Below are 25,649 nucleotides of genomic sequence, written 5' to 3'. Positions count from 1 at the left end.
TAACATTAAAACTGTCAGGAAAATCTGGAGGCCATTTGAATTAGCATTATTTAGCTGCATGTCGTTTTCTTTAAGTTTTTGGCTGTAGACTGTAAAATGGGGGAGTGGCTGTGCTGGATGGTTGGCTTGATCTAAGCCACAGGTGTCAAACTCCAGTCCTGGAGGGAAACTGTCCTGCAACATTTAGATGTGCTGCTGCTGCACCACCTGAATACAATAATTAGGTCATCAGCAGGATTCTGGAGAACATATCTACACAGTGAGGAGGCAATTGAGCCATTTGACTCTGCTGTTTTGTACCTGTGGCACATCTAAAAACTGCCAAAATGTTTTTTCTTTGTCAGTGTGTCATGGTGGTGACTGAAGCCTGTTATGACTTCAACACATTTCTTCAGGTTGGCACGACTTTTAATGCTATCAAAATTTTTTTCTATAAGCCGACTAATTTCTTTAGTAATTATTTCTGACTTTTTTATACTTTGTCCTGTAAACCAGGTGGGCAGAGTAATTTGAATGACTATGACGGTGACATACACAGGTGAGTCTGATTAGTTTTGCTCACTCTACTTTTTAAAATATTTATTTATTATCCTAATGTTTCTGCTATATTTCCTGTTTTTCCTTCCAGGCTGGAAGTCTTCCTCCTTCATATTGGTGAAAACAAGAGCAGCACCAAAGACGCTTCACCATCAGTGTTCACAAGACCATCCATGGCCGCTTCCAATTAATTTTCAAAGCTTCACCTTCAGTGCAAAGTACCATGAATGTATGACCTTTGTTGCATATTGCTGTCAGTGCTGTTTGATGTTTTGAAATAAAAGTAAATTATATTCTGTGAATGGTGATGGTGTTTTTGTAGCATCTAATGTCTTAAAATGAATTTGGAGATTATTAATTTGTAGTTTCTGGGGGGAGAAAAGGTTTTAATTGCTCTAGTGGCTTTTATTTGGTAGTAAATTGACCAAAATAAAGTGGGTAATGAGAGAAGGGGAAGACCGGGAAGCGAACCCACGACAGCCGCATTGAAAACTAGAGCCTTCATATGTGGGCTGTGCTTAACCCGTGCACCACCACAGCAAGACATTTTGCATTAGATAGAACAAAGTGTACCTGGTTGATGAGATGGACACCACATTGTAGAGCTGAGAGTTTTTCTCTCCACTGTTACCGGGTTTCTGGCCTCACAGGTGAAATTTTCTTTATTCTCTGGTTGGATCTTTAAAGGTAAACTGAGATTCATGGAGACGTTCATGGAGTCATATACACTGCTGATCATTGTTGGACCGTTAAACCAGGTCAGATTCACATCTGGTCCGTTCTTCACAGAACAAGCTACATAACAGCCCTTATCTGATGGTGAAGGTCCGATATCAAATATTTCTGTGATGTTGGTTGTGAAATATGGAAGAGAAACGGGCTCTGCAAGGAGAAAAAGACAAGAATTCAGTTATGTATCAATAAAATAATAAACCTCCAAACAATAAAGTGGCATCAACAGCACATGTAGCTGGTACAAATAAGAAATTAATAAAAGCAGCTTGTTTCAAGTTGACAATACAGCTTTGCTATAAGCTGCAATTTAAAAAGAAGAGTCCTCTCTGATCTGCTTTTGGTTGTTCAAAATACACAAAATGATCCAGTGAGTTTTAAAGTCAAACAAATGAAGCAGAACTAATGAAGATGTGGAGTTGTACCGTCGAGTAAAACTCTGCAGTAAAAACCAGTTTGACAAAACCGATAAAACACTTTACCAGTTTAATTTAAAATTTAGTGTTTTAATATTGTGTTTGAAAATTGATTTTACAATTAAAAGAAAGTGAATTGAGAATGCAGTGAAATACTGCATTGAGGTAAAAGAGAATTGTTTTATTGCAAATCTGAGTAATTCAATAACAAACTGATGTCAGAGAAACATGATTTAAGGATTAAAGCTGGAACAGCTCAATAATAATTCTATATTTCTGCTGGTCCTGTCTGTTGACAGGTCAGGGTTTTTTTATGCTGGATTGTTCCTGAGGTGGATTCCTCCTGTGACTCCACACACAGTTGGTTATGAGTGAGACCACTGACTGACATTTTTTACTCTTAGTGTTTCATCCTGGAATTTTGGACCTTACCTTTTGGACCAGTTTTTATTTGGGACATTATAACAAACTGCTGTGTAGGAAATTCTCCTCATGTGAACGGTGTTGAGTTGAACTTGAATTGGAACTGAAATTTATTAATCTGTTGTCTGTTACCATTTAGAATTCAAATTAGCAGGGTGCACCCAAAAGATTCAAAACTGAGAACTAGCACTTAGCCAAGCATTATTATTATTATTTTATTGTGTGTAATTTTATTTTCATAATTGTGAGTCTTGTGACATGTAAATTTTATGGTTTACTTCAGTAAGTAAACTGTCCTGCAACAATTCTTAAAAATTCTTTTCTGCTCTTCATTTTTTCATAAAATGAAGAGCAGAACTTCATTTTATGAAAAAATGAAACTCTGCATCTGTACCTCATGACTTGGGCCCAACTACATAACACGCAGAATGATAAATCAAATTGAAAAACCCTGCAGAAACTGATAATTTGATGGAAACTTACCATATACAGTAACGTTGTAGCACTTTCTTGAGTGTGGTTCATTATCCTCTAATATCTGGACATTGTAAAGTCCACTGTACTCTCTAGGGATTCTGATAAAGGTGAGGGATCCATTATGGTTGAACTGTACAATATCTCCAAAGTTTATGTTAAGTACGTAAAAAGTATTTATCCACTGAACTATAATTTTTCCTTCGATACCTTCCCCTGTTCTCCAGATCACTCTATGCTTCTTCTCCAGTTTGAACGTTGGGGTCTCCAGAGTGACATTTCCTCCTTCCACAACATTTTTTAGTTCATCATACACTGAAAAAACAAATTATATATAATTAATGAATGTAGCAGAGACACATTAGTTCCAATCAATTTTACTTTATGAAAAATTGGCATTTGCTGATAAATGATGTATAACTGTATCCATTTTTTCCTATGGCTAAGAAAAAGCTGATTCTAAGAATACATCTTGGACAAATCCGTGAAGTAGAGAAAATAACTGTAGTTTTTCATGGAATTACAATCAAAAACTGTTGCATGGAAATGAGAAACTAAGCCTACATTAGAGTCGACATACCTTGAACAGTCAGGTGGATGGTTCTATTCAGGATTCCTGATTCTGTTAAGATCTGAATATAAAATATTCCACTGTCACCAACAGTCAGGTTATAGATGGTGATCGATCCGTTGTGTGCAGTCGTTTGCAGCCTGTTTCCAAATCTGGTCCCATTGACTTTAGTAACTTCTCTGTTGGTGACGATGGCGATGGCTTCAACTGGAGCATTTGGGCCGAAGGTCCAGAGGAAGTTATTCAGTGATTCTTTGGTACCGTTAGGATGTAAGGTCACAGTCTCTCCAACTCGCTTGGTTACTTTGTCTGCCACAGAAAATGCAAAGACTGCAAAAAGAATATGTTGTTTTTCAATTAAGCACTCATAGATATTAAAGCTTGGTCATTTTGTTTGAATTTAGATGTATGCAAAAATAATAAATTATTTAGAATAATTATAGGTCAAGTTTGTGTGTGTGGTCTTTTTGATTCATTGTTACGACCATTTACCATCTTTCTAACACACACGTGTTAGAAAGATTTTGGTCCCCAAACTTTGGTCACCACAAGTTTCTCTAAAATGCTTCAGAACGAAGGTGAATGAGGGGCATGTGGAGCTACAATAGCCATGAATTCAGACCAAAGCTTTGGGGCAAACAGTATTTGGATTTTTCCCCCCTGTACCTGTTGTCCTTGTAACACAATCTTAAAGCATCAGAAGACAATTGAAGGATAAAAAGAAAGGCATCAATTTTCTGAAAACTTGTTTAATTGCCAACTTGTGGTTGGTCTTTATAAGTTAATAAGCGTAAATCTTTTCAGATTGTGGACTGCTCCTTTTCTAGAGGGACTCCTGACGTGGATCGCTGTAGATCTACCATACATGCAACTGGACAAGTGTCTTTCTTTTTCCAAGCATGTCAACCACATTAACAAAAAATCTGGATATTTTCACCAGCTGAGGGAACTAAATGCTTTCTATGTCCACACAAATTTTTTAAAAGTACTTTATTCTACAGGTCACTTATTTAATCAATTCTAACCTGTTCCTGGTTTTTTTTACTGTGAAACACAAAGCCAAGCTGTGCCACATCATCCACCAGATTTGCAGACTCATCGGTTCAGTTCAGCCACACTGAGCTGTCCCATGCCTCTGTGGTCACAGAAAGTTGATGCTGCCTAAATTTCCCAGCATTTGAGCAAAGTGAAGTGGTTTCACCTCACAGTCGTCACATTGTTGGGACGGGGAAACACAAACCAACTCAGACAACTTTTGGTTTCCCTTCAGTTTTCTTCTCACACCTGGAAACTTTTTTTTATCTCTTAAACTATACATAATCATCTGTTTGACTGAATATTAACACACTTGGCTAAACATACTGCTTTGAATGAACTTTGATGAAGTACTGAAGTGCTTTTTGTACTTAAACATTATTTTTAATAAACCACCTTCAATACTTTTTTTTAGCAGTTCTTAAAACATTTCTAATTTTAACTTTAGCATACAACAACTTAAAGACAGGACAAAAATGCAGATAATTAAATCCATATTTACCTGTAATTACAAGAAGGATGAATAGTTTGTGCATTTTTTCCTCTTCATCTTTTTAAGTCAGGCTCTGGTTGTCTGCAGGAAGCCTCAGCTTCTGATTTATAGATTCACTCCAGTAGATAATAAGGATGTGGGTGGGACTTGCTGTTTTAATGTGTCAGTATGTTTGTGCCTTTGTTATTTAAATGATTTGCATTATACAAACCCCACTATTAATAGCTGAACTTCTCAACCATCTTCAATTAAATCATCTCTTGAAGGTGCAAAAAGCTGCAACATGATATGAAAATTTGTGCAAACATCAAACTCTTTATTTTATGTTACAATGATTTGGCTAATTTCAAAATGGCAAACCCAGTTTACCAGAGATCTGCAACCTGTGGCTCTACAGAAAACCTCTTAACTTTGGTAAAATGTACTGTAAAAATCAGCATGGCTATTAAAGGTAAACACTCAAATATTACAAAACCTAATGTATTCATCCACTGATTGAGCTACCAGTTATTGAATTTACAAATTAGTCATGATCAGCATGCATTGTATTTAATTTATATCAATGTGAACAATCACTTCTTACACATTTTCTCAATCAGTTGAGGTCAGTGCTGTATTGATTTGCTGTTTTAACTTTATAGTTATTTAATAAAAGTCAAAATTCACTTTATCATTAAAGGGTTTTGTGTATTCTTTTGTTAAAGCCAAATTTTGTTGATCATAATTAATCTGTAGAACCAATGGGGGTGAATACTGTTCATAGGTGCTGTAGCCTTTATTCAGTGTCTGCTACAATATTCACTGCAGATGAATCAGAAAATTATTAGTTTTTATTTTGTCATTTTCTTTGTTGCTAAGTGGCAAACAAAGGGATTTTCCATCTTGGTTTTCCATAAATATTTAAAGATTTGTTAGATACAATATACATAATCTCTTGTCATAAAGCATTGATGTCTTTCCTTGTTTTAAAACCTAAAAACTGAAGTAAATTCACTCATAAAACAGGTTAATTTGAAATAAGTGACCCTTTTAACAGTCTAGTTGGTTATTCTGAGATACTGAAAGGAAAAAAAACACTTTTATCAAAGACAGTTAAACCTCTTTCCATTCTCATGGACCTTGACCCCTGATCTGGTGCAGCAGAGAAAAAACTTTATCTGAAAAATAATGATTAATTTTTAGGCAGATCTTACATTGCTGAGTTACACCATGCACTAGAAGTAAATCCATATATGGATGATGTGGAGAAAGCAACAAATCACACAATGTCCAAGTAAAGTTTATTTGAACAGAAAATTTCAGCAACAAGGATTTCAAAGTGCTTCAGAGAATAAAAACATAAAACAGTAACCAGTTATATCAGGATCAGCAATCTACTGATATTACATTTAGTCAAAGACCATCATCAAATTCGTCAGTTGTATTCACTCACCAACAGATATTGAATAAAGACAAGAGTGACTAATATTCCAGTTATTGTGTAACCGGGTGGCTTTACTTGGAAAACGTTGTTTACATAAAGTGGCTGTACATTCCCACCCGTTTTGGGGTCCTTGAATACATCCAGGCCTCCTTTCCCCACCTTCACTTCCATTTCACAGCCTTGTTGGTCTCATTAGTGTTTATAGGTACCGGCTGTTCCCGCCGATCTAACAGAATCTGTCAGGTCTGTTGTGTGCAGTTGGGTCTCGGTCAGATGAACTCGGTGCTGAGAGAAGATCTGGATCGTGGCTATTTGTGCTGCTGGTAGGATGAATGGATTTTTGATGTCACTTGTGGCTGGTTCTGTGTGATGTCATGTGGCTTTTATATTGTTGCTACTAGTTTGACGTGATGTCTAATTGCTTCTCTGGATGCATTTCAGTGGTTTCTCACTGCAGTGACTGAATGTACCTGTTGTGTGGCTGATTAAGGTACCTGTTATTTTACCTTTCATGGCTTTGTTATTGTCAACAGACACTTTATTGTCATCTTTTGTATTACAGATTGCAGCTGTTTTATTTTGCTCTCACCAAAGTGCATCTGTTTAGTTTAGATGCTCTCAGGTCGTCTTCTAGAGCTGGAGATGCAGCACAAGCAGAGCAGAACAGTTTATATTTCTTTATTTTATGAATTAGCTGTTTGGGCACAGCTTTATAGGACTGGGTTGATGCAATGTGGGATTTATTTTTGTTGTTTAACATTATTTAGTGTTATTAATTTGTGTTTCTACTAATTTGGTTTGCAGTTGTTTTTGGTTAAGTCTCATTGCTTCTAGTCTTGTCCTACGTTCCTGTGCTTTGTTGGGTTTTAAATTATAATAATAATAAAGTCTATTTTTAATATTGTAAAAGAATGTATAAATAAAATATATTTTGTATGCTATTTCTGTTTCATCATTCTAAGCCAGACCTACCTGGGTATTGTTAACTGGGAGACTCTAGGCCACTTGACATGTCAGTGGTCTACCAGATGGCTTTAGGGCCACGACCTCAGTCACAATCCGGGTTATTTCTCCGTGTTGCAGTTGTTAAAGGAAACTCTTTATGATCATTCTCGACTAGCAGCTTCTGGACCGTTGGTTTGTCAGTCTGACCTGCTGCAGGAATCAAAGCCACTAAACGCCTGGATGAGTTTCTCTGGTCCTGGAAATGTTCTACAGTTGGTAGAAGGCCCACTTTGGAACCGGCTTTATGTGGCTCTGAAGGTCAGAGGTCATTACTACACCAGTTTATTCAGTGGTGGTGAGAAGAAGGTGATTTTGGTTCCACCTCTGGGTTTTTAACATTGCTTCAGATGGATCTGAAACATCCATCCATTTTCTTACCGTTGGGGTCAGGAGGAGCACTGGTGCCTATCTCTAGCAGTCAGGTGAGAGGCACCACAGACAAGTTACCAGCCCATCACAGGTCAACACAGAGACACAGGACAAACAATCACACTCACGCTTGGAGAATATAAAAATACCAATCAACCTGTCGGTCATAGTTTTGGACTGTGGGAGGAAGCCAGAGTACCCAAAGAGAACCCATGCATGCAAGGGGAGAACTGGGCTTGGAATCAAACACAGGACCTTCTTGCTTCAAGGCAATAGTGCTACCAATTGTGCCACTGTGCAGACCATCAGAAACATTCTTGAAAATTATTTATAAAGTCATTCTCACAGACAAAATCACAAAGTGCTGTCCAACAAAAATCAACCTTAAATAAAACCCATGTGAAGTAATCAAACGACCAGGCAGAAATAACCACAGGCGCCATCCTGCCAATCATGCTGTTTATGTATTCTTATGCTTGAAGCATTTTCTCTAACATGAGCAAAACTTTGAGGTGAAACTGAAAACTGACTCATGATCAGCTGCTGTTCCCTCTGCTGTGAAACACTTTCACTTCCTTCCTGCTGTGCCTGAGGACGCAGCTTGGAACATGATTGTGTTCGTTTTGGAGAAAAAAGTGAGGAAACGCTCTCTACTTTCTGTTTTCTGTCAAAGTAGAGAAGCAAATAAAAAGGAGTCAGGAACCGTTTTAATAGACATTTTCTTTTTGTGTAATTTCAAATTTTAAAATTGAGCAGCTTTAAATGTTTAAGTAATTAGATCAGATTTATTAAGTTGGATCAGTACCGAACATCTGCTGTTTTACAACAATAATGACAAAAATACAAAACGTACGAGTTAAAACAACATGGAGTTATTAGGTTCGGGAGCAGGACCATGTCTCAAACCACACCTCTAATTATCCAAGTAGCTCATATATACCTCCTCGTGAACTGTGAACTCTCTGTTTCAATACGTTCGTCTCTGCAGACTCGTTAAAATTGATTTCAAAGATCTACTTACAATGGAAGACGCTTCAACTCTTCAGCTCAATCCTTTGGACTCGGACAAACTTTTTAACCCTTCACCTGCTGCCACAGACTCCCCTCCCATCATCGCAAGACAAGCCTCTGGCTCCAAACGCCTTCGCTCAGTGATATTCGATCCTCAAACCCAGTATCACTCCTCGTCCTCAGTCGTTCCTTGTCCACCCATCGATGTCTCATCAACCCCGTGGCCGCGGAATGTGTCGTGGTTCTAGCCATCAACCTCGTTCTCCTGGACCTAGATGCCATTCCCTATTGCCTCCGCTTCAGAACACTAAACCAGCTTCATCTCAGCGTTCCTCTCCAGGCATCTTAACCCATCAGCTTCTCAAATTCTGGACTGTCACTCACCTCCAACGTTCCCTGAGGGGAAAAAGGAATTCCATTCAGTCGCTCAGATAACAAATTAAGACTTTTCCAATTGCTCTCCTCCTCAGGTCCGCAGCTAACAGCCTTACTTCCATCTGAACACCCCGGGCTTCTGACTTTTTCTCCAGCATCCACTCCCTCCTCTGTCATTTCCGGCAACGTCATTCTACCGACGCCAACAAGACCTCTTCACACAGCGACAGTGATTTGTTTCAGTCAGTCTAGGGAAATTAATACAAACCAGGGACTCATGCAACTAAGTAATTCTCTAAATTCCCACTCCAAAGATCTCCCGCCCACTGAATTCGCTCTCACTTTTTCTTTATTCAGGGATACCATTTGTGCAGTTTTTCCAAATCGCAGATCTGAACTGGATGATTATCTCTCTATAGTTATTGATATGGCTCTCCATTTCAGGGGCACCGGATTCTACCAATATCACATTCTCTTCGCCAACCAAGCAGCAGACAGCTTACAACAGTTTAATCAGGGCACTTACTGGGGTTCTCTTGATTCCGAATTGTACTGCCGTATTTTTGCCGCCAGCGCATCTCTTTCCTGCAATCTTTGCGAAGCTCCATCCCACCCAGCCACAGCCTGTACAGCCATCATCCCTCTCCATTCTCATCTGTCATCTCGCACTTCTTACGTTTCCGATCGTCTGTCCACCGCTGCCCATCTCTTCTCATCATCCTGAAACCCAGAGGCTCCTCTCCCTCCGTCAAAACCCTCACTCACAAGGGAACTGACAAAAGAGGTTGTTCCATCCTGTACCAAGGAGGCAGGATGATCTGCAACAACTTTAACTATCTCGGCTGCTCAAGTTCCAGCTGCAGGTTGCTCCACGCCTGCTCCTTCTGCGGCGGAGCCCACGCAAGACACACCTGTCCTCATAATCCCACTTCTACAGCAGTTTGACTAAGCCACCATCTCTCCACTCCAGTTCAGGTGAAAGCTCTCTCAGCTGCTCTTAAGCATCACCCGGATAGGGAATTCGTCAACTTTCTCACTAATGGTTTTTCTCATAGTTTCCACCCGGGCATAGACATCATCCCAGCTTGCACTTATCAATGTCACAATCTTCAATCTGCTCTCTCAGATCCTGACACAGTTGACTCTCTCCTTGGTAAAGAAGTTAAAGAAGGGTTGATGATGGGTCCTTTTTCTAAGCCACCTTTTCCCATTTTTTGTGTCAGTCCCATTGGTATTGCAACACGTAAATATTCAGGCAAGAAAAGGTTAATTATAGATCTGTCAGCTCCTCGTGGTTCTCGCGTTCCCAGCATTAATAGCATCATCCCATTTCCAGACTTCTCTATGCAATACGCAGCCATAGACCATGAAATTAAGCTAATTCGTTTAGTGGGACATGGCGCCTGGCTCTCTAAAGCAGATTTTACCAGCGCTTTCAAAGTTCTGCCCATTCACCCCGATTTCTAGCGTTTCTTCTGGGTTGTTTGGAAAGGCACTTATTACTTTGCTGTTCGCCTCACGTTTTCGATTCCCTGTTAGAAGCCCTCTGTTGGATTCTTATCAATACTTACAAACTCCCTTATGTGATACACCTTCTGGATGACTTCCTGAACCCCTCCATCTTCTCCTTGTCTCAGTTTAAGCGCTCTAACTGAAGTTTTCTCAGTTAGGCGTCCCCCTTTCAAAGGATAAAACCATCGGTCCCTGCACCTCTTTAGAGTTCTTAGGCATCACTCTTGATTCTTCATCCTTTCAAGCTTCCTTATCATCTGAAAAGATCAATCGAATCACATTAATACTGTCTAACTTCTTACTCGCTGAAGGATGTTCTAACCAGTGTTTTTCAACCATTTTTGACTCAAGGTACACTGTTTTAATTTAAAAAATCCCGAGGCACGCCACCAACCAAAAATGTAAACAAAGATTCTCTGTAGCCGCTTATATTACATATATAGTCATTCTTATCAAAGTCTCTCGAATAGGAATCAAATAAACAAAAAAATGTATTATCACATTTTACATTTCTTATTTCAAATTGCACCTAACATGTCCACTTCAAAAATACACCTGAACAGCCACAACACTGTGGTGTTAAATTTAAAGTTGTAGAAAACTTCAAACTGTTTTACAAACTAATCCACAAGCATCTTATAGCCAGAATACAGAAAATAATTCTTATTCTGAAAGAAGCAATAATATTTGGGAAACATTTCACTTCATATTCAGTGTTACAATATGAAGAGTTGCATGTACAAAATGTCCATATCTGTATATTTTACCCACCTGGTGTGAAACCTGAGCATGTTTGGATGAAAACAGATGATTTCCTGGCAGAAACTGAAGAAAGACAAAACTCTTCCTCAACATCTCTGTCTTTCTGGTTTTAGTTTTTATAGTAACCAGACTGGAGAAGCTCACTTCACACAGACATGTTGTGGGAAATGGACTCATGTTCTTTTTAACTACTGCTGAGCTTCTCTGTCTTTTCCATCACTGTCATCAGTCTTTCTAGATTCAGTGCTCTCACTGCTACCTGTAGCATTCATGCATCACTAATTCTCTTGTTTTAATGTAAAATGCTCTGTACCTACTGCCATCTAGTGGTAAGAACATTACATGATTACGCCGCTGCTACTACTACAGCAGATACTCGAAGATGGCCTTATTTGCAGACAATTCATTTTCAAAAAATCTTTTAAAACCAATTACCGTATTTTTCGGACTATAGAGCGCACCATACTAGCACCCTCAATTTAAAAAATAAAATAAAATAAAAACTGGAAGCTGCTCTCGGTTTTCCATTAGGACCCAGCAGAGGGCAGCGTCCTAATAAATCTGCTGCATATATTAAGGACGTTTTAGTTATATAAGGTGTTACGACCAGTCTACGGGTAGGATTACACCTCTTAATAAAAGTCTCCACTACACAGCAGCAAGCTGAATTGCTTCGTTTTGTAGCCGCAAGAGCAGTTCCCAAAGGCGCCTTTGCTTTTCTTCTATTTTTTGCATTTGTGTTCATTTTTCTACCTTTCTCAGGTATATAATGTCTGTTTTATGGTTTGGACTTCTTGATGATTTAGGTGTGTTGCTGATCTGTTTTTTTCTATGCCTTTAATTGTCTGAATAAAACTCTAGATATGTCTAAAGTTGAATGGCGACTGGTTGTTCTCTTTGTGGTTTTCCACTGCGTACATGCGTAACTCTGGGTTCGGGAGACTAGAGGAAAACAACAAGCAAAGAAGTTTAACATTTTATTCATCAAGTATTGACAACAGATAAACAGAACAACGGTTTTTCTTTGCTTCGGAACGTGACGTCACTGCTCTGAGGAAAAGTACTGTTTACATTCGAGCGAGGTTTTCACATACTTTTATTTTTGTTTTCTTTATTTTGTGTGTGTGTGTTAGCTTATTGTGTGAGGAGAAATGAGGTTCAGTTTCATCGTTTACGTTTAAACATAAAATCATGCAACACATCAGTTTGGTGCTTCTTGGTCTAAATAACACCGAATGTAGTCAGACTTCAGTGTATTTAGGTGAGTTTTGACGCTTTATGGTTTGATATTGTCCACAGAAAAAGTTTGGGTGACTGCCGCACATTTTCAGGCCAGCGTCAACGTGTGCGTATATTTACACAAACTTTGACACAAAGTTAATTTTTATGCATGCCGACTTGTACATCAATCATGCAGTCTCTTTTCAGATCACGTTCAATCACCTTGTAAGGAATCCTGTAAAATTGCCTTACATTGCCTTATTCAGTTTGTCCTTACACATTCTTTCACACTCCCCGTAGTTTCACCCTGCTCTCCATCTCAGACTATTACTTTGCATCGAGTTCTTTAATCTAGCACCTCTTAATTTTCAGATTTTGAGGAACCTTTTCCCATCCAGAAACCTAGCAGTTCAGATCTTAAGTTTCATTATGATTTCTGAAGGTAATCTCTTAAGCATTAAAACCTAAAGGCACATGCACCATCGTGGTAGCTCATACCAGTGGCCAATGTGCCCTAGCATTTCTCAGCTCATTCCTTCAGGATACAAAGAATTTCACTCCAACAGCTTTGTCATTGGTCTTCTTCAGCATTCTCTCCTTACAGCCATCTGGATCTCTTCTCTTTGCTTGCAGTTCCTTCATTGCCTAGGTGTGCACTGCGCAATTCACTGGTGGTGGTTGGTCTACTGCATTTAAGCATACGTCTTTTCTAGAAACTGTATGTTCCCTTTTGTCTTGCTTTCCTTTCCCTATCTCCAGGTTCTATTGCTTAGATTGACCTCATCTCACGCTCCGCACCCTTTAACCATCCACCCCATTAGTTTCCACCTGAATCAACTGGCTTTCAACCACCAGCGCATCTCAGCTGTACTTTAATAGCAGGCATCTAACACCCCAGTTCTCCCTTGCATAACTAGCCTTCACTTCCAGCATTGCACTGTTTCACGTCATCGCAGTATCCCCCATGTCTGGCCTTCATCTACCAACATCACAGCTTCCCTGATGACTGACCTTTATCTACCAGCATACTGCCATTCCACCCCTCACAGTGTCCGTAGCTTGCCTTCATCTACCAGCACCTTAAAATTTCGTGCTTCACGGCATCCCCAGCTGGTATCCCTGGCTGGCCTTCGCCTTTGCACTTGCATTTTGAATTGCCTTGTTGCTGAAAATATGCTATATAAATAAATTACCTTACCTTAACTTAGCAGCTTCACATCACTGCACCCCATCACAGTAACTTCACCTTCTGCAGACACCCTAAGTCCCGGCTCTTAAGCCCTGCGATAGCATATCTTCCCTCACCGTGTTAGCATTATGAATGTTTTTGTGCTCTCATTGTTGTTGTTTTTGTCATTATTGGATTATTGTGTGCCACATCACGTGACCTGTCTAATTGAACACACTCGTGTACAATAAAGGGTGTGTCCTTCAAACAAAGGGGGAACAACACGAAAGCCAAGCAGTGAGTCTCATGCTGTCACGTTGAACGCTGTGCCGAAAAGTGATTCTGCTAACAGATTATGGGTCCAGAATCACTGAAGAAACGGGTGAATGTCCAGACAGACAGCGAGCACCTGCTGTGTAAGTAAACAAGGAAGGTGAACAGAAGAGAAAAAGACATGGCACACAGTCGCTGGTCAAGACTTCTCTTTGATGGAGATAAGAAAAATTACCAACTATGGGAAACAAAGTTTTTAGGACATCTTGGATTGCAAAGGCTGAAACAGACAATTTTGAATCTGCTCCTTTTTCTCATCTTTTCGGGCCTGCTACTGCCTCTAGTGGCGTGGGGGTGGTAACACAACTAATATAAATACATTATACCAACCTGTTGAAAGCTGCAGACTAACAGACAATCTTTTAAGAATACTTGGAATAGCAGGTAAATAGTAGGAAAATAGTAGGTAAATAGTTGTGAAACCAAAAACAACTCTGTCTCAACTGTCTAGAGCATCCATCCTCTCTTTTTCGTCAGTTTGAGCTCATGAGGCGTTACTGTCCTCTGGTAAATATAGAACATCTATTAGAAGTCATTCATTGACAGTGCAATAAATAGCCAAATTAAATGAAAACATTTACCTGTAGCATGCTAAGTGTTTACTTGATGCACAAATTGTTGATATTGTGATTCTATTAATGAGTTTTATTTTATTGTTTGAGTCAAAAAAATTTCCACCTTGGAAGACTAAATAGTTTAATCATATTTTTCCTATACATAGGGCTCTACCAACAAAACAAAAATGTGGATTATTGCTTGTTTAACAACCCTATTTATTTGTCTGTGAACCTAATTAATTTGTTCGTTATTGACTTTTGCTCAATTAAATTTCAAAATTTTTATTGTTGTTGATGTTGATAATATTGTTTTTCATGTCTTTTTTTCCTCCTATAAGTGATGGAGGTATATAGATATTTATAATGAATAAAGGTGTTGTTTATGTCACCTAATTAGCTCTACATCCTGAAGAAAAATGTGGTATTTCAGAAGATAATTTATCTTTCACGTTGCCAGTAATGGCGAAATTAATAGTAAAGAATAAAGATTTTGTGGTATTCTCGTTTAGTGACATAATTATATTAGTTGTGTTTCCACCCCCACGCCACTAGAGGCAGTAGCAGGCCCGAAAAGATGCGAAAAAGGAGCAGATTTAGAAGTACACAGAAAGCTATGGAAATTGTTAAAAGCTGTGAGCTGCGCTGAAGTAAATAAAAAAGAGAAGTTGAAGTACATGCTGAGAGTGAAACTCCGTACAACAGATGAAGCTACATCACAGATTTCAAAAGAAAATTAAAACGGGAGGCCGCGGAGAATATAGGAAATGGCGCCCCCTTAGTTTCCGGATTGCAATGGCCCCATTTCCAAATAAGTTGAGAGACTGACAGTGGTCCGTCCCGCCCCTTTCTGTTTGCTGCAGCAAGGTGGACTTGGTTCAGAGGAGGGAGGGGGGAGGAAGCGCTCTGCTGAATGCGCTGTTGTGCGCCTTCAAAATAAAAGCACGCGAGTGGAAGATTTTAAAATTCTTCGCAACTGCGGTGAACTTATTGGGGGGGACGAATGTGGCTCTCTCCAATATTGGGGGGACATGTCCACCCCGTTTCCTACGCCTATGGTCCTAAATATACAAGTATGGCAAAAGTACAGAATCTGTTGAACACAATATACAGTACTGTCATAATTTTTACGATTTTGGTTATGTGTTTTTCCTTACTTTGGTTTCAGTCACTCTAAACTTTCCTTATTCAGTTCATGCCTTAGTTTTAAGACTCATCCTGTTTTTTTCTGTTCTGAGCTGCTCTCTCATTTCTTGGTTATTCTCTGTGAATGTGGTGTTAAATTTAAGTACGTAAATTTCCTAGTTTCTATGTTTCTCTGCTGGTGCCTTGGTGTTTCCCTTGCGTGATACATTTTTCCATTCTTTTGTCAGTTAAGTTCCACACAGTCATGTGCATCCCTATATCCTGCAGACGTTTGTGTCATCAAGTAAAAAATATAACACGTTTCATTTTTTTCAGTTTAGGAAGCACAGAACCCATACCAACTTGAATCAATCAGGTTTAACAAATATTTATTTTATGAAGTTGGGGTATTGTTATCTTATTTTAGTTAAACTTGAAAAAGAGTTGAAACATAGTTTTTCCTTTCAGTTTTGTTCTTAGTATTAAACGTTTTCTCATCCACTTCAGCTACATGCATTTGTCTTTGTTTATCTGAATATCATCATACTAGACTGAACTTTACTGGTTTACTGAAGTCTTATAATGAAGCATTCTTTTTAATAATCCTGTAACACTTTTTTCAGCAAATGTTTTTGACATTTATAAGCATAACTAAAAGTCAATAACAAACAGAAATGGAGGTATTAAACCTGAGGTAATTTAATCCATATTTACCTGCAATTAAAATAAAGATCGTGTTCATTTTGTCCGGAGCCTTCTTCGCCTTTTCAGCTCTTTGTTCTCTGATGGTATGCAGCAAGTTTCAACCTGCGAGATGGCAGATCAAATCCTGGAGGTGTTGAGACTTGCTGTCGTTTAACATTTCTTTTTTTTTTTTTTTCAGACAATTTATTTCAGACAAACCTTTCACCGACAATGTAGAACAAACACAAAGTACATAATAAATTTCTTGAAGACACATCACATCAGTGATTATGAGTCTGAAAAGGAGTATGAACAAGTATAACTTATATAATCATACCCATTTTCCAGCTGTAATTTATCACATTATTTTCAGTTTCCAATATCCTTCCTGACAAAAGGAAATAATAATTGTAGTAATATTTCCTCAGCCAAATGAAAGTACTGCATACACACACATACACATTTGTACACATACATACATATTCACATATACATACACCCATATACACACCCATCTGCTTATAGACAAAATACACAACTATTTACATACCTTTATACATTTACCCACACCTGCACAGACCTGCACCCACTTGATGAAATCATACTTAGAGTTTTAATTCCCAGCCAGGATTTTCCCCCTTGTTCTTCCTTATACCTTTGAATAATAACTATTTTGAGACCTTTCTTAAAATATCTCATGCCTGGACTTTGCTTCAGCTCTTTAGAGAGTTTATTCCAGATCTTCACACCAACACCAGAAATGCACATTATTTTCATTGTTGTTCGAGCCTTGAAAGTTCTGAAATTGAGGTTTTCTCTATAGTCATATCCCCCCACTCTATCAGAAAATGATTTTTGAATATTTTCTGTTTTGGCTTTCTGTTCTGTTCTTTAATGGTTCTTTAATGATTTGTATCATATTATAGCACTATTGTCAATCACCTGTCATGAAATCCTCTCTTGAAGGAACCCAAAGTAGCAAAATTATCAGCATGGATGTCTTTTATTTGACTATTTTCTGGGTCATTTCAAAACATATGCAGTAAAATGTAGCACTCTTGTTAAATGTAAAAGTAAATACACAAAAGTTTGTTTTGAGCAGGTCTTTGAATTGTCTTCATGGAATATTTGCTGCAATTTCCACTGAATGTTTTCTTTGTTAAGCTGCTGCAGTGTGCTTTCCTTCTCTATTTGGAGAAGGAAAGCATAAATGTGGAACTGCCTATGCAATAAGTTTTATATATTTTCCTAGTCCTAAAGCTTTGTTTTTATTTGTTCTAAAATCTACATGTGAAAGTAAAAGTATGGAAGATTTACCCATAAAATACGTTAAACTTAAAATAAATGCCATTTATAAGTGATGCAGTTAGCAGGACTTCATTAGATAGAAAAAATTTTCTCTGAAAGTGATGCATTGATTGATAAAACTAGGATGAACTGAAATGTAATTTTGTTTGGATTGAAATTGTTTGTGCGTCGAGACGATGTTGGCTGTGAATTGTTGCTATATAAAAAAATGACACTGAATTGACTCTGAGTGAAAAGGAATGGTGAGAGTACAGAGCCCTGTGGTTCTCCTCTGCTGCTGACCACCTGGTCAGTCACACAGTCCTACATAAAACACCAAAAAATGATCAAAATAATCTCAGATTGCAAATGTGGGAATCAAATCATCGTTTCAATGTCCCTCTGTTCAGTTCCTCATATTTCTGATCGGTTCTATCCATCACAGTAAGCCCAGTTCGCTGCTCAGATAAGGGTCGTTGGAGCAGAGGGCAGAGGTCATTCTGGAGCTGGCCTCCGCTCCCTTCTTCCTCACAGTGTCAATCAGCTCTCGGGCTTTTTCTGCTCTGGGTTTGGTTCTGATCTGGTCCGCCTCAGCGTCTGATATCACCCTGCAGTGCTGCAGCTCGTCCAGCAGCTTGTCCAGAACCGGGTTGGACACGTGATTGATGAAGTCCGGCCGGACGCTTCTCAGCTTCTCCTCTGCTGACAAACTTTCCCCGAGTCGCCTTTGGACCGCCGGATCAGGAGAGGCTGGAGCTGGAGACGAGACGACAGGAAGCAGGAACATCCAGAAACATCCAGAAATACCCAACTCTGAGTTTCCACTGGAATATTACAAATAGCTTCATCTCTAAACATCAGAATGTGATGAAGTTTTCTGTTCCTCAGTTCAGAAAGTAAGTTATCTGTTACATAGATCTATAACACACAGAGTGAATTATTTCCCATCTTTATTTCTTGTAATGTTGATGACAGAGAATGAAAACCAAAAATGAAATGTATCAGAACATTAAAATATTGAATCAGATCAATAGAATATGATTGAACAGAAATGTCAGGTTCCTTAAAGCTGGGAACATTTCTCTGCTGTCAGTTCTGGGCTCCTTTTACTTCCTGCATCACTGCAGCATGGCATGGAGACCAGCCTCAGGTTCTGCTGAGGTTCTGGAAGCCCAGCATGCTCTGACAACCTTCAGCTCATCTTCATCGTCGGTTACTTTGTCTCTTCTTCCTCTAATTCTCCACAGATCCTCTATGAGGTTCTGATCAGGAGAGTTTGCTGGCCAATCAAAATAAAATATTCCTCAGAATAAAAATAAGATTTTCGTCTTTAAAATAATTTCTAACAAGCTGTGGATTCAACCATATTTATTCATGATGCTGTTTAGTTAAAAATATTAATTGTCAGAATTCAAACAAAGATTCAGGATAAATGATGTGATTATCCTGCAGAGCCAGCTAAGGTCCAGCAGGGGGCAGACCTTCTATAAAAACAGCTGAATGTTGAAACCAAACAGCTTCAGCTGGGTTTTCTTTACTGCTTTTCAGTTCATATCAAGATTTCTTTTGTCTGTAAAGTATCACTTAATTAATCAGTACCAACACACACCTAATATACATTAAACTGAGTTATTATAATAAATCCTGATTCTTTTGTCCGTTTCTCCTGCAGGCAGCTGAAACAAACAGCACGAAGCCTCTACATTAAGCTAGCAGATGGTTTGTGTACCTGGCAGGTGCAGGGCGTAGTCCCAGACGTTTTCCTCTTCCGGACTCCGGACCATCACAGTCACGTCCTCCGTTCTCGTCGGCAGCGTGATCTCAAACGTGGCGTGGTAATTTGGTCCGTAGTTCTCAAAGAACTGAGCTGTCTGCAAGAAGACGGGAATCTTACTGAGTGTATTTTAGCTCCCAGTGAGCAGATGACGGGTCAGAAACTCACTTTGGGTTGGATGGTGAGGCCCGCCGGGTCGCTGTGGAGGCGGTAGGTTTTCCCTTTGTGGAAGGAGCAGAAGGACGGAGCCTGGATGAACTTGGAGCTGGTGTGCTGCTCTTTCACCTTCAAACCAGAACCATTTGTTAGTTTTAAAAGAAACAACCTGGATCAGTTTTATCCTCTTTAAGTTATCGGGTTAAAGACTCACATCCTGCAGAGGAACGTTGCTGGGCAGCAGAATCACACTGAGGATGCTGAGAGGTCGCTGCAGCTGTCTCAGGAACAGGAGAACTTGGCCCCGAATCGGCTTGGTCAAGAACTTCTTGATCCGCTCCAACACGACGCCGAAGCCAGAGAGATGTGAGACGCTCACCACCACGTGGGTTTCTGTGACCTTCAGCGGCGGAATGACGCTCATCCCATCATCAGTGATGTGGCCGACCGAGAGGCAATCAGGCAGCAGGGCTGTGGGGTGGCAGAAGAAGAGGTCCATTAGAGAGGAACCGAAGGAACCAGAGGAACTGGAGGAACCGGACTTAGTTGATCGAAGCAGATCTGGTTTACCTGCTTCAGGCTGACAGTGTGGCAGCTGCAGCTCTCTGATGCAGTCCTGAGGACATTCGATGCTGAACAAAGGCCCCCCTGGCTGCTTGTTTGCTGACAGCAGCAGCATCTCGTCCCAGATCTGAGTCCTGTACGTCAGCTCCGCTTCCCGGGTCGCTCTGAACACCAGACCAGTCAGAGAACACTGGAACAGACCCGAACCAGGAAACTGGAAGCTGAAAAAGACCCATCATTCATCCATCAACTCCAAGGAAAAAGAACATGGTCTGATGTTTGCTCCATCCCCAAAAGACCTTCAGGCCTTTATCAAAAGATTGACTCGGGGTATGTAAACCATCCTCCATCTCTCAAAGCCTCTGCCTAGATTCAGTGTCAGCATTAAGGAAAGAAAGGTGAGATTAAAACGATACACTTTTCTTACATGATTATTTCTCCTACTGAAATAAGCTGTTACTGACCCCTGCAAAGTGTCACTAATTAAATAAGCATATAACCTTTTTGAGTAGTTGTGGACATTCAGTTATTGTGTCTCTGTAATCTCAAGTTGTTCAGTAACAGTAAAACAGCCTTAGTGCTTGGTTCACAAATTTATGGTAAGCGTTTTAGGTTCCTTTAACCCAGTGGTCCCCAAACTACGGCCCGCAGGCCGGATCCGGCCCGCCTCCACATTTGGTCCGGCCCCCTGAACAATACCAGAGAGCATTCAGATTTTTTTTTGATATATTGTATTTTCCGGTTTATATGTGGATTTTTCTTCAACCACCAGGGGGCTCTGTAGCAGAAAGTGTGTCCTGTAAACTGGGTGTGTTTTGTTTTGCATGGCGCATTGCTGCCATCTGTTGGACTTTTAGGGAACTGCTTGACTTTTATGTTATTTAATCAGTACGGTTGTTTGCTAGCGGTAGAGCAGATGAACACGTGTTTGTTATGAACGCCGCAGGTCGAATTCTTCAAAGCAATGCCTGTAAGTAGCAGCTTATACTTCAAAATGAGCCTTTATGTTAACATATGAGGAATTCATATGTTAAAGTTACTTTCCCTCAATGGAATATATACTAGTCAGTCCCAGTGACCATTTCACTAACTAACGGTTTTTGCCCATGTGCTTTCTGGGTAAAAATCAATATTCCCCCCCCCCCCCCTCAACAATTTCTGGCAGCGCTGGTGATAACCGTGTAACACTTTTTCTGTTACAAACTGACTCCGCCCCCCACCAGAGAAGGGAAAAGTTATGTGGCCCTCACAGGGAAAAGTTTGGGGACCCCTGATTTAACCCAAGTTAAACATGATCCCTGGGACTTGACGAAGTCTCTAAATTAAACCTGGATCAGTTCAGAGAGCCAATTGTGGAATGAGAAGAGCTTCATGATCGTGTTCTGTTGGACCGAGCTGAATCAGGCTACTAGTTTGTTAATCCATGGAAAGAAGCAGGATGGGGCATTCAGACGTTGGCTATTAGAATCCAGGAGAATCTTCTCCAATAAACGAGATAGACCGGTTCTCTATGAGTTCTGCGGTGGGTCACACTCTGAAGACTATGAGTCTAAGTACCAGGATATAGCTGGTTAGGTGTTAACCCTCTCACAGGGAGAAGTAAGTAGGGGAGGCAGGAGCTCCACAAGGGGAGTGTGTGTTATCCTCTTAGGAAGCAGGGAGAGGAGGAACACCTGGCGCAACAAGACCATCACCCTGATGTTTTAAAATCCCTTCAGCAGCTGGTGTTGAAGGATCAAAAGGACATCACAGACCCTCTGCTAGACCTCCTCTGATTGGTTATCAGCCAAACAGGTTAACAGGTGATGCAGTCAACCTGGGAATACATTTCATCCTGCACCATACAGGGTTGTAGGTCACAATCTTGTTTGTAGTCTTCAGCTCAACCTTCAACACCATCAACACAGAAATCATTTGAAGAACCTTCCCACCCCCCACAGTGACGAACTCATTTGGTAAAATCTACACACTTGCACCGACTTCAGTTTGGTAGCTGGTTCCAGACATGCATGTCAAACCCAAGAAACAAACTCATTTATTTGGAGATAAAATCCCATTTATAGGAGCTACAGAAGAACAGCTGCATTATTTAAACCCTGGACTCATTTTTTCTTGATCATAACATCAGCTGCTGTTAAAGTGCTTAAAATGAGGTTTTGGTCAAAAACAATTTTGATTACCAAATTTGATTAAAGATCTAATATAAGAAAACCTTAAAAGTGCTCATCTCACCTGTAAGAGACACCGACTCTCTCTCTGCTCACCTCAGGTGTGAAGCCCAAGGGAACCTTGAACATAAGAATGTCAAACTGAAGAAACGTCTCAGAGATGCTTAGCAATAGCACAACAAGAATCACTCACATGGTCCGTCTCCAGTTTCTCAACAGTCAGCAGAGTCAAAGAAAAGGCCTGAACAGTGAATGCTGGGTAAACTGGCTCAGTAAAAGTTGAGTGGAAGGTGTGAAGCAGAGTTCTGGTGTCACCTGACACCCAGTAAAAACACAGAATACCAGCTGGCCAGTCCAGAAACATTCCAACTCTCATGGGTTGGGGTCGGGCCAGGAATGCTTGCTCATCCATAAAGGTGATTGGAACGTAGACGCTCTGATGTCCATGGCGAAATGTAAAACCATGCAGTAAATAGTTGTGTAACATCCATGTCTTATCGCTCCAGTCCATCTGAAAGTCGCATCCTGTCCTCTTAACCTCCTGAAAGGCAACGCCCATGTTTTTGACTGATGTCCCCTCCACCTCCCAGTAATGGCGTCCAGTCAGAGCTTCTCTGCACATCACCTGACCCTCATATTCAAACCTTTCTGGGTGATCAGGATACTTCTGCTTTTCCTCCATCAGACTAACTGTCCTGTCACACTCAGACAGGATGAGGTATTCATTGGCAGTGTTGATGTCAAAGGTCAAATCACAGGCATCTGAAAAAGAAATAACCAGTTACAGTGAGATACAGCAACATTTTATTAACAATAAACAACAAGCCTTACATTTGTTCAGAAGCTGTGGGTTGACCCAGTGTTCCTCGTTTTGGTCCACACTGAGGAGACAAGAGCAGGAGGGAAAACTCAAAAGAGGAAGTTCTGAATTATATTTTGAGGTTGCTGCAGATGGGTGCATGTCTGCATGGGATTAGTGAAGAACCTGTCGTTTTAAGAAACTCCCATCATGCTGTCATATCAAAGCTTTTCAAAGCATCCTGTCATTTTATGTTTGAGCTAAGTGATCTGAAGTCATTATGTTTTAGCCACCTGGAGATGTACAGTAGCCTGCTGGCCAACACATGCTGCTGCAGCTGTAGTTCTCCCTTAGCTTTGTCTTCTGTAGCATTATAGGAGAAACATAATCTAGTGTGCAACCAGACCCCATTGAACTGTATTAAGAGTGGGATAAACTGCATTAAGCATTTTAAAAACAAACCATCTGTATAGTGTGACCTTCGCTCTTTGTTTTGGTTTAATTCTAGATATATTCTAGAAATTCTAGATATAACACAAACTCTACCAGTATACATATAGGAGTGTGAAGTGTTAACCTTATTTAAACAATCATCACGGATGCCCAAAAAGTTATAATTAAAACATACTTTACTTCTTTAGTCAATGAGTGAAATGGAAGATTGTATTTCAGAGGTAAATAGAAAAGAGGATTATTCCACAGAAAATGTGAAGATCTAATAAACATTTCTGTTAAAGCAAATTAATCATTAGTGCAAAGGCTACAGAGGACTAACTTGAGTTTTTCCAGTCTGCACTTTGGGTCTTCCAGTCTCTCCAGGAGCATCTTGGCTCCAAACTGTCCTGGATGGTTGTAGCTGATGTCTAGCTCTCTTAGATGGAGAGGGTTGGACTTTAGAGCCGAGGCCAAAGAGGCACATCCTTCCTGTGAGATCCCACAGCATGACAATCTGCAGAGAGGAAAAGATCCCAAACACAAAGAGATTAAACCTCTCACCAGCTTCATCTGAGAAACTCTGAGGAGATGATGAGCAATGAAATGTCCTTCCTGCCATAACCTGACACTGCTTTAGCATGTCCTTGAAGTCTCCCACCCCTTTGTGATACCGTCCTGGGCAGCTGCCCATGTCGCCCCTATCATAAACCACCACTTTATTGTGCATGTGTTCAAAAAATGTTGAAAAAAAGCTTTATTGTCTCAAACTACACATGTCTGAAGATTATTAGTTTTTCAGGTTTTATATTCAGGAAGGCTTAAACAAAACCGTTGTGTTGAGTTTCTGTGAATCCATCAAAAACAAAACCTCCAGGTTTGCCTTTACTAAATATCTCTGCAAACAGCAGCAGCTCCTCTGTGATCAAGTAATCTTCCATGAAAACCTGAGCAATGGGGAATTATACCACAAAGATATAATGCATAACTAATGTTCTTTGTGATGTGTAAAGAAGAGGAATCATCACCTGAGGGACTCCAATCGACAGCTTGAATCCCCCAGTCCAATGGAGAGGAGCTGCACTCCCAAATCCTGGATCTGGTTGTAACTCAGATCCAGTTTTTTCAGCTGGCTGTTGGAGCTGAGAGCTGAGGCAAACACCTGGCAGCATCTGCTTCTCAAAAGGCAGCTCTTCATACTGCAATCAGAGGAAATATGTGAGAATAATGCTAATGAGATAAATACCTCTTCCAATGACCTTCAGTTTATTTACCCAAATTCCTTCAGTTTACAAAGAGGCCCAATCAATCCAGTAGAAATCAGAGTCAACGGAGTCGCTTCGTCAATTAAATCTTCATATTTTTCCTTCTTGTCATGTTCTAAAAAATTCCCAGAGTAATTCTTAACATAACTATAAGTACAGTTTGTCAAGTCCAATGTTGTCAAGTTGGATTGTTTGATTTGAAGCACAGTGGCAAGTTGGCGACACCTCATGAAGTCCAGAGAGAAACCAGACAATCTGCGAAAAAACAAACCCTGTAAGTAAACAGCAGATTCAGTGCTGAAGTAATACTAAATTAATTAATTAAAATCAACTAAACAGTTCATAGGACTGACCTGAGGGTCTGCAGTTTACACACAGGGCTTTCCAGCACAACAAAGAGTTCAAAAGGAAGATCCGTCTGTATATTATGAGTACCATGCAGACACAGTTCTTGTAAGCTTGAGTCTTCTGACTGAAGAATGGACAGCAGTATCTGGAGGTTAAAGTCTAGCACATGTCTACTCTTGAGTCTGTGGGATTTAAAGCAACAAATCATGGGTTAATATGACACATAAAACTCATAACCAAAAGCAGTCCTCATGAATGAGAGTTTATATCCAAGTTTAGTGTAATAATAGGTGCATAAAGAGTCAGAGAGATATATCCCACTCTGTGTTATCAGCTAAAATCTGAGGTTTTAGTTTTGGATGCAAATAGAGTTCATGTCTGACAACCAAGTAAGACATTATCATTATTCATTAGGCTATAAAATAAAACAATGATATAAATATTTTTAAAACATTCAGTAAACCCTTCCATCCTGCTTTCCTTTAACCGTCTCTTATACCTACATTTAGAATATTAGCAAACCCTTTTTGAAATAGATGTAGAATATTGATGAACAAACTGTGGAAGGTTCTGTGTTTTTTTGGACCCATTTTTGATTTTTGTTAGAGTGTCTTTTTGCTCATATTTTTTAGT

General features: G+C 39.8%; 3 protein-coding genes across 5 annotated transcripts in view; 1 reads left to right on the top strand and 2 right to left on the bottom strand.

Annotated features, from left to right (window-relative positions):
• LOC103472310 (C-type lectin domain family 9 member A-like) overlaps positions 1-25,649 on the top strand; it is a 182,306-nt gene that overhangs the window by 112,692 nt on the left and 43,965 nt on the right. The window lies entirely within an intron of this gene.
• Positions 967-9,056, bottom strand: LOC103473211 (opioid-binding protein/cell adhesion molecule-like). The gene is made up of 6 exons (XM_081609626.1): positions 9,009-9,056; positions 8,874-8,885; positions 3,163-3,517; positions 2,815-2,897; positions 2,592-2,715; positions 967-1,419 (listed from the first exon to the last, which is right to left on the bottom strand). The coding sequence occupies exons 1-6, from the start codon at positions 9,054-9,056 to the stop codon at positions 1,091-1,093; spliced, it is 951 nt and encodes a 316-aa protein (XP_081465752.1). The 3' UTR covers positions 967-1,090.
• The window catches only part of LOC103472336 (NACHT, LRR and PYD domains-containing protein 12-like), a 15,176-nt gene continuing 5,741 nt past the window's right edge, over positions 16,215-25,649 (bottom strand). For 2 of the 3 annotated variants that reach the window (XM_008421916.3, XM_081611792.1), the window contains 12 exons: positions 25,022-25,198; positions 24,678-24,923; positions 24,432-24,602; positions 23,747-23,920; positions 23,004-23,053; positions 22,366-22,934; positions 22,237-22,292; positions 20,011-20,225; positions 19,655-19,911; positions 19,453-19,569; positions 19,240-19,381; positions 16,215-18,266 (listed from right to left, as the gene is read on the bottom strand). In XM_008421916.3, coding sequence (XP_008420138.2) covers positions 17,950-18,266; positions 19,240-19,381; positions 19,453-19,569; positions 19,655-19,911; positions 20,011-20,225; positions 22,237-22,292; positions 22,366-22,934; positions 23,004-23,053; positions 23,747-23,920; positions 24,432-24,602; positions 24,678-24,923; positions 25,022-25,198 — 2,491 coding nt within the window. In that variant the 3' untranslated portion in view covers positions 16,215-17,949. The other variant, XM_008421925.3, reaches the window with a different exon arrangement.

Source organism: Poecilia reticulata, chromosome 1 (assembly GCF_904066995.2).
Source record: "Poecilia reticulata chromosome 1, P_reticulata-male-v2, whole genome shotgun sequence".
Lineage (NCBI taxonomy): Eukaryota > Metazoa > Chordata > Actinopteri > Cyprinodontiformes > Poeciliidae > Poecilia > Poecilia reticulata.
Note: the sequence above shows the minus strand (reverse complement) of the source record. Positions and strands in the feature narration are given on the sequence as shown.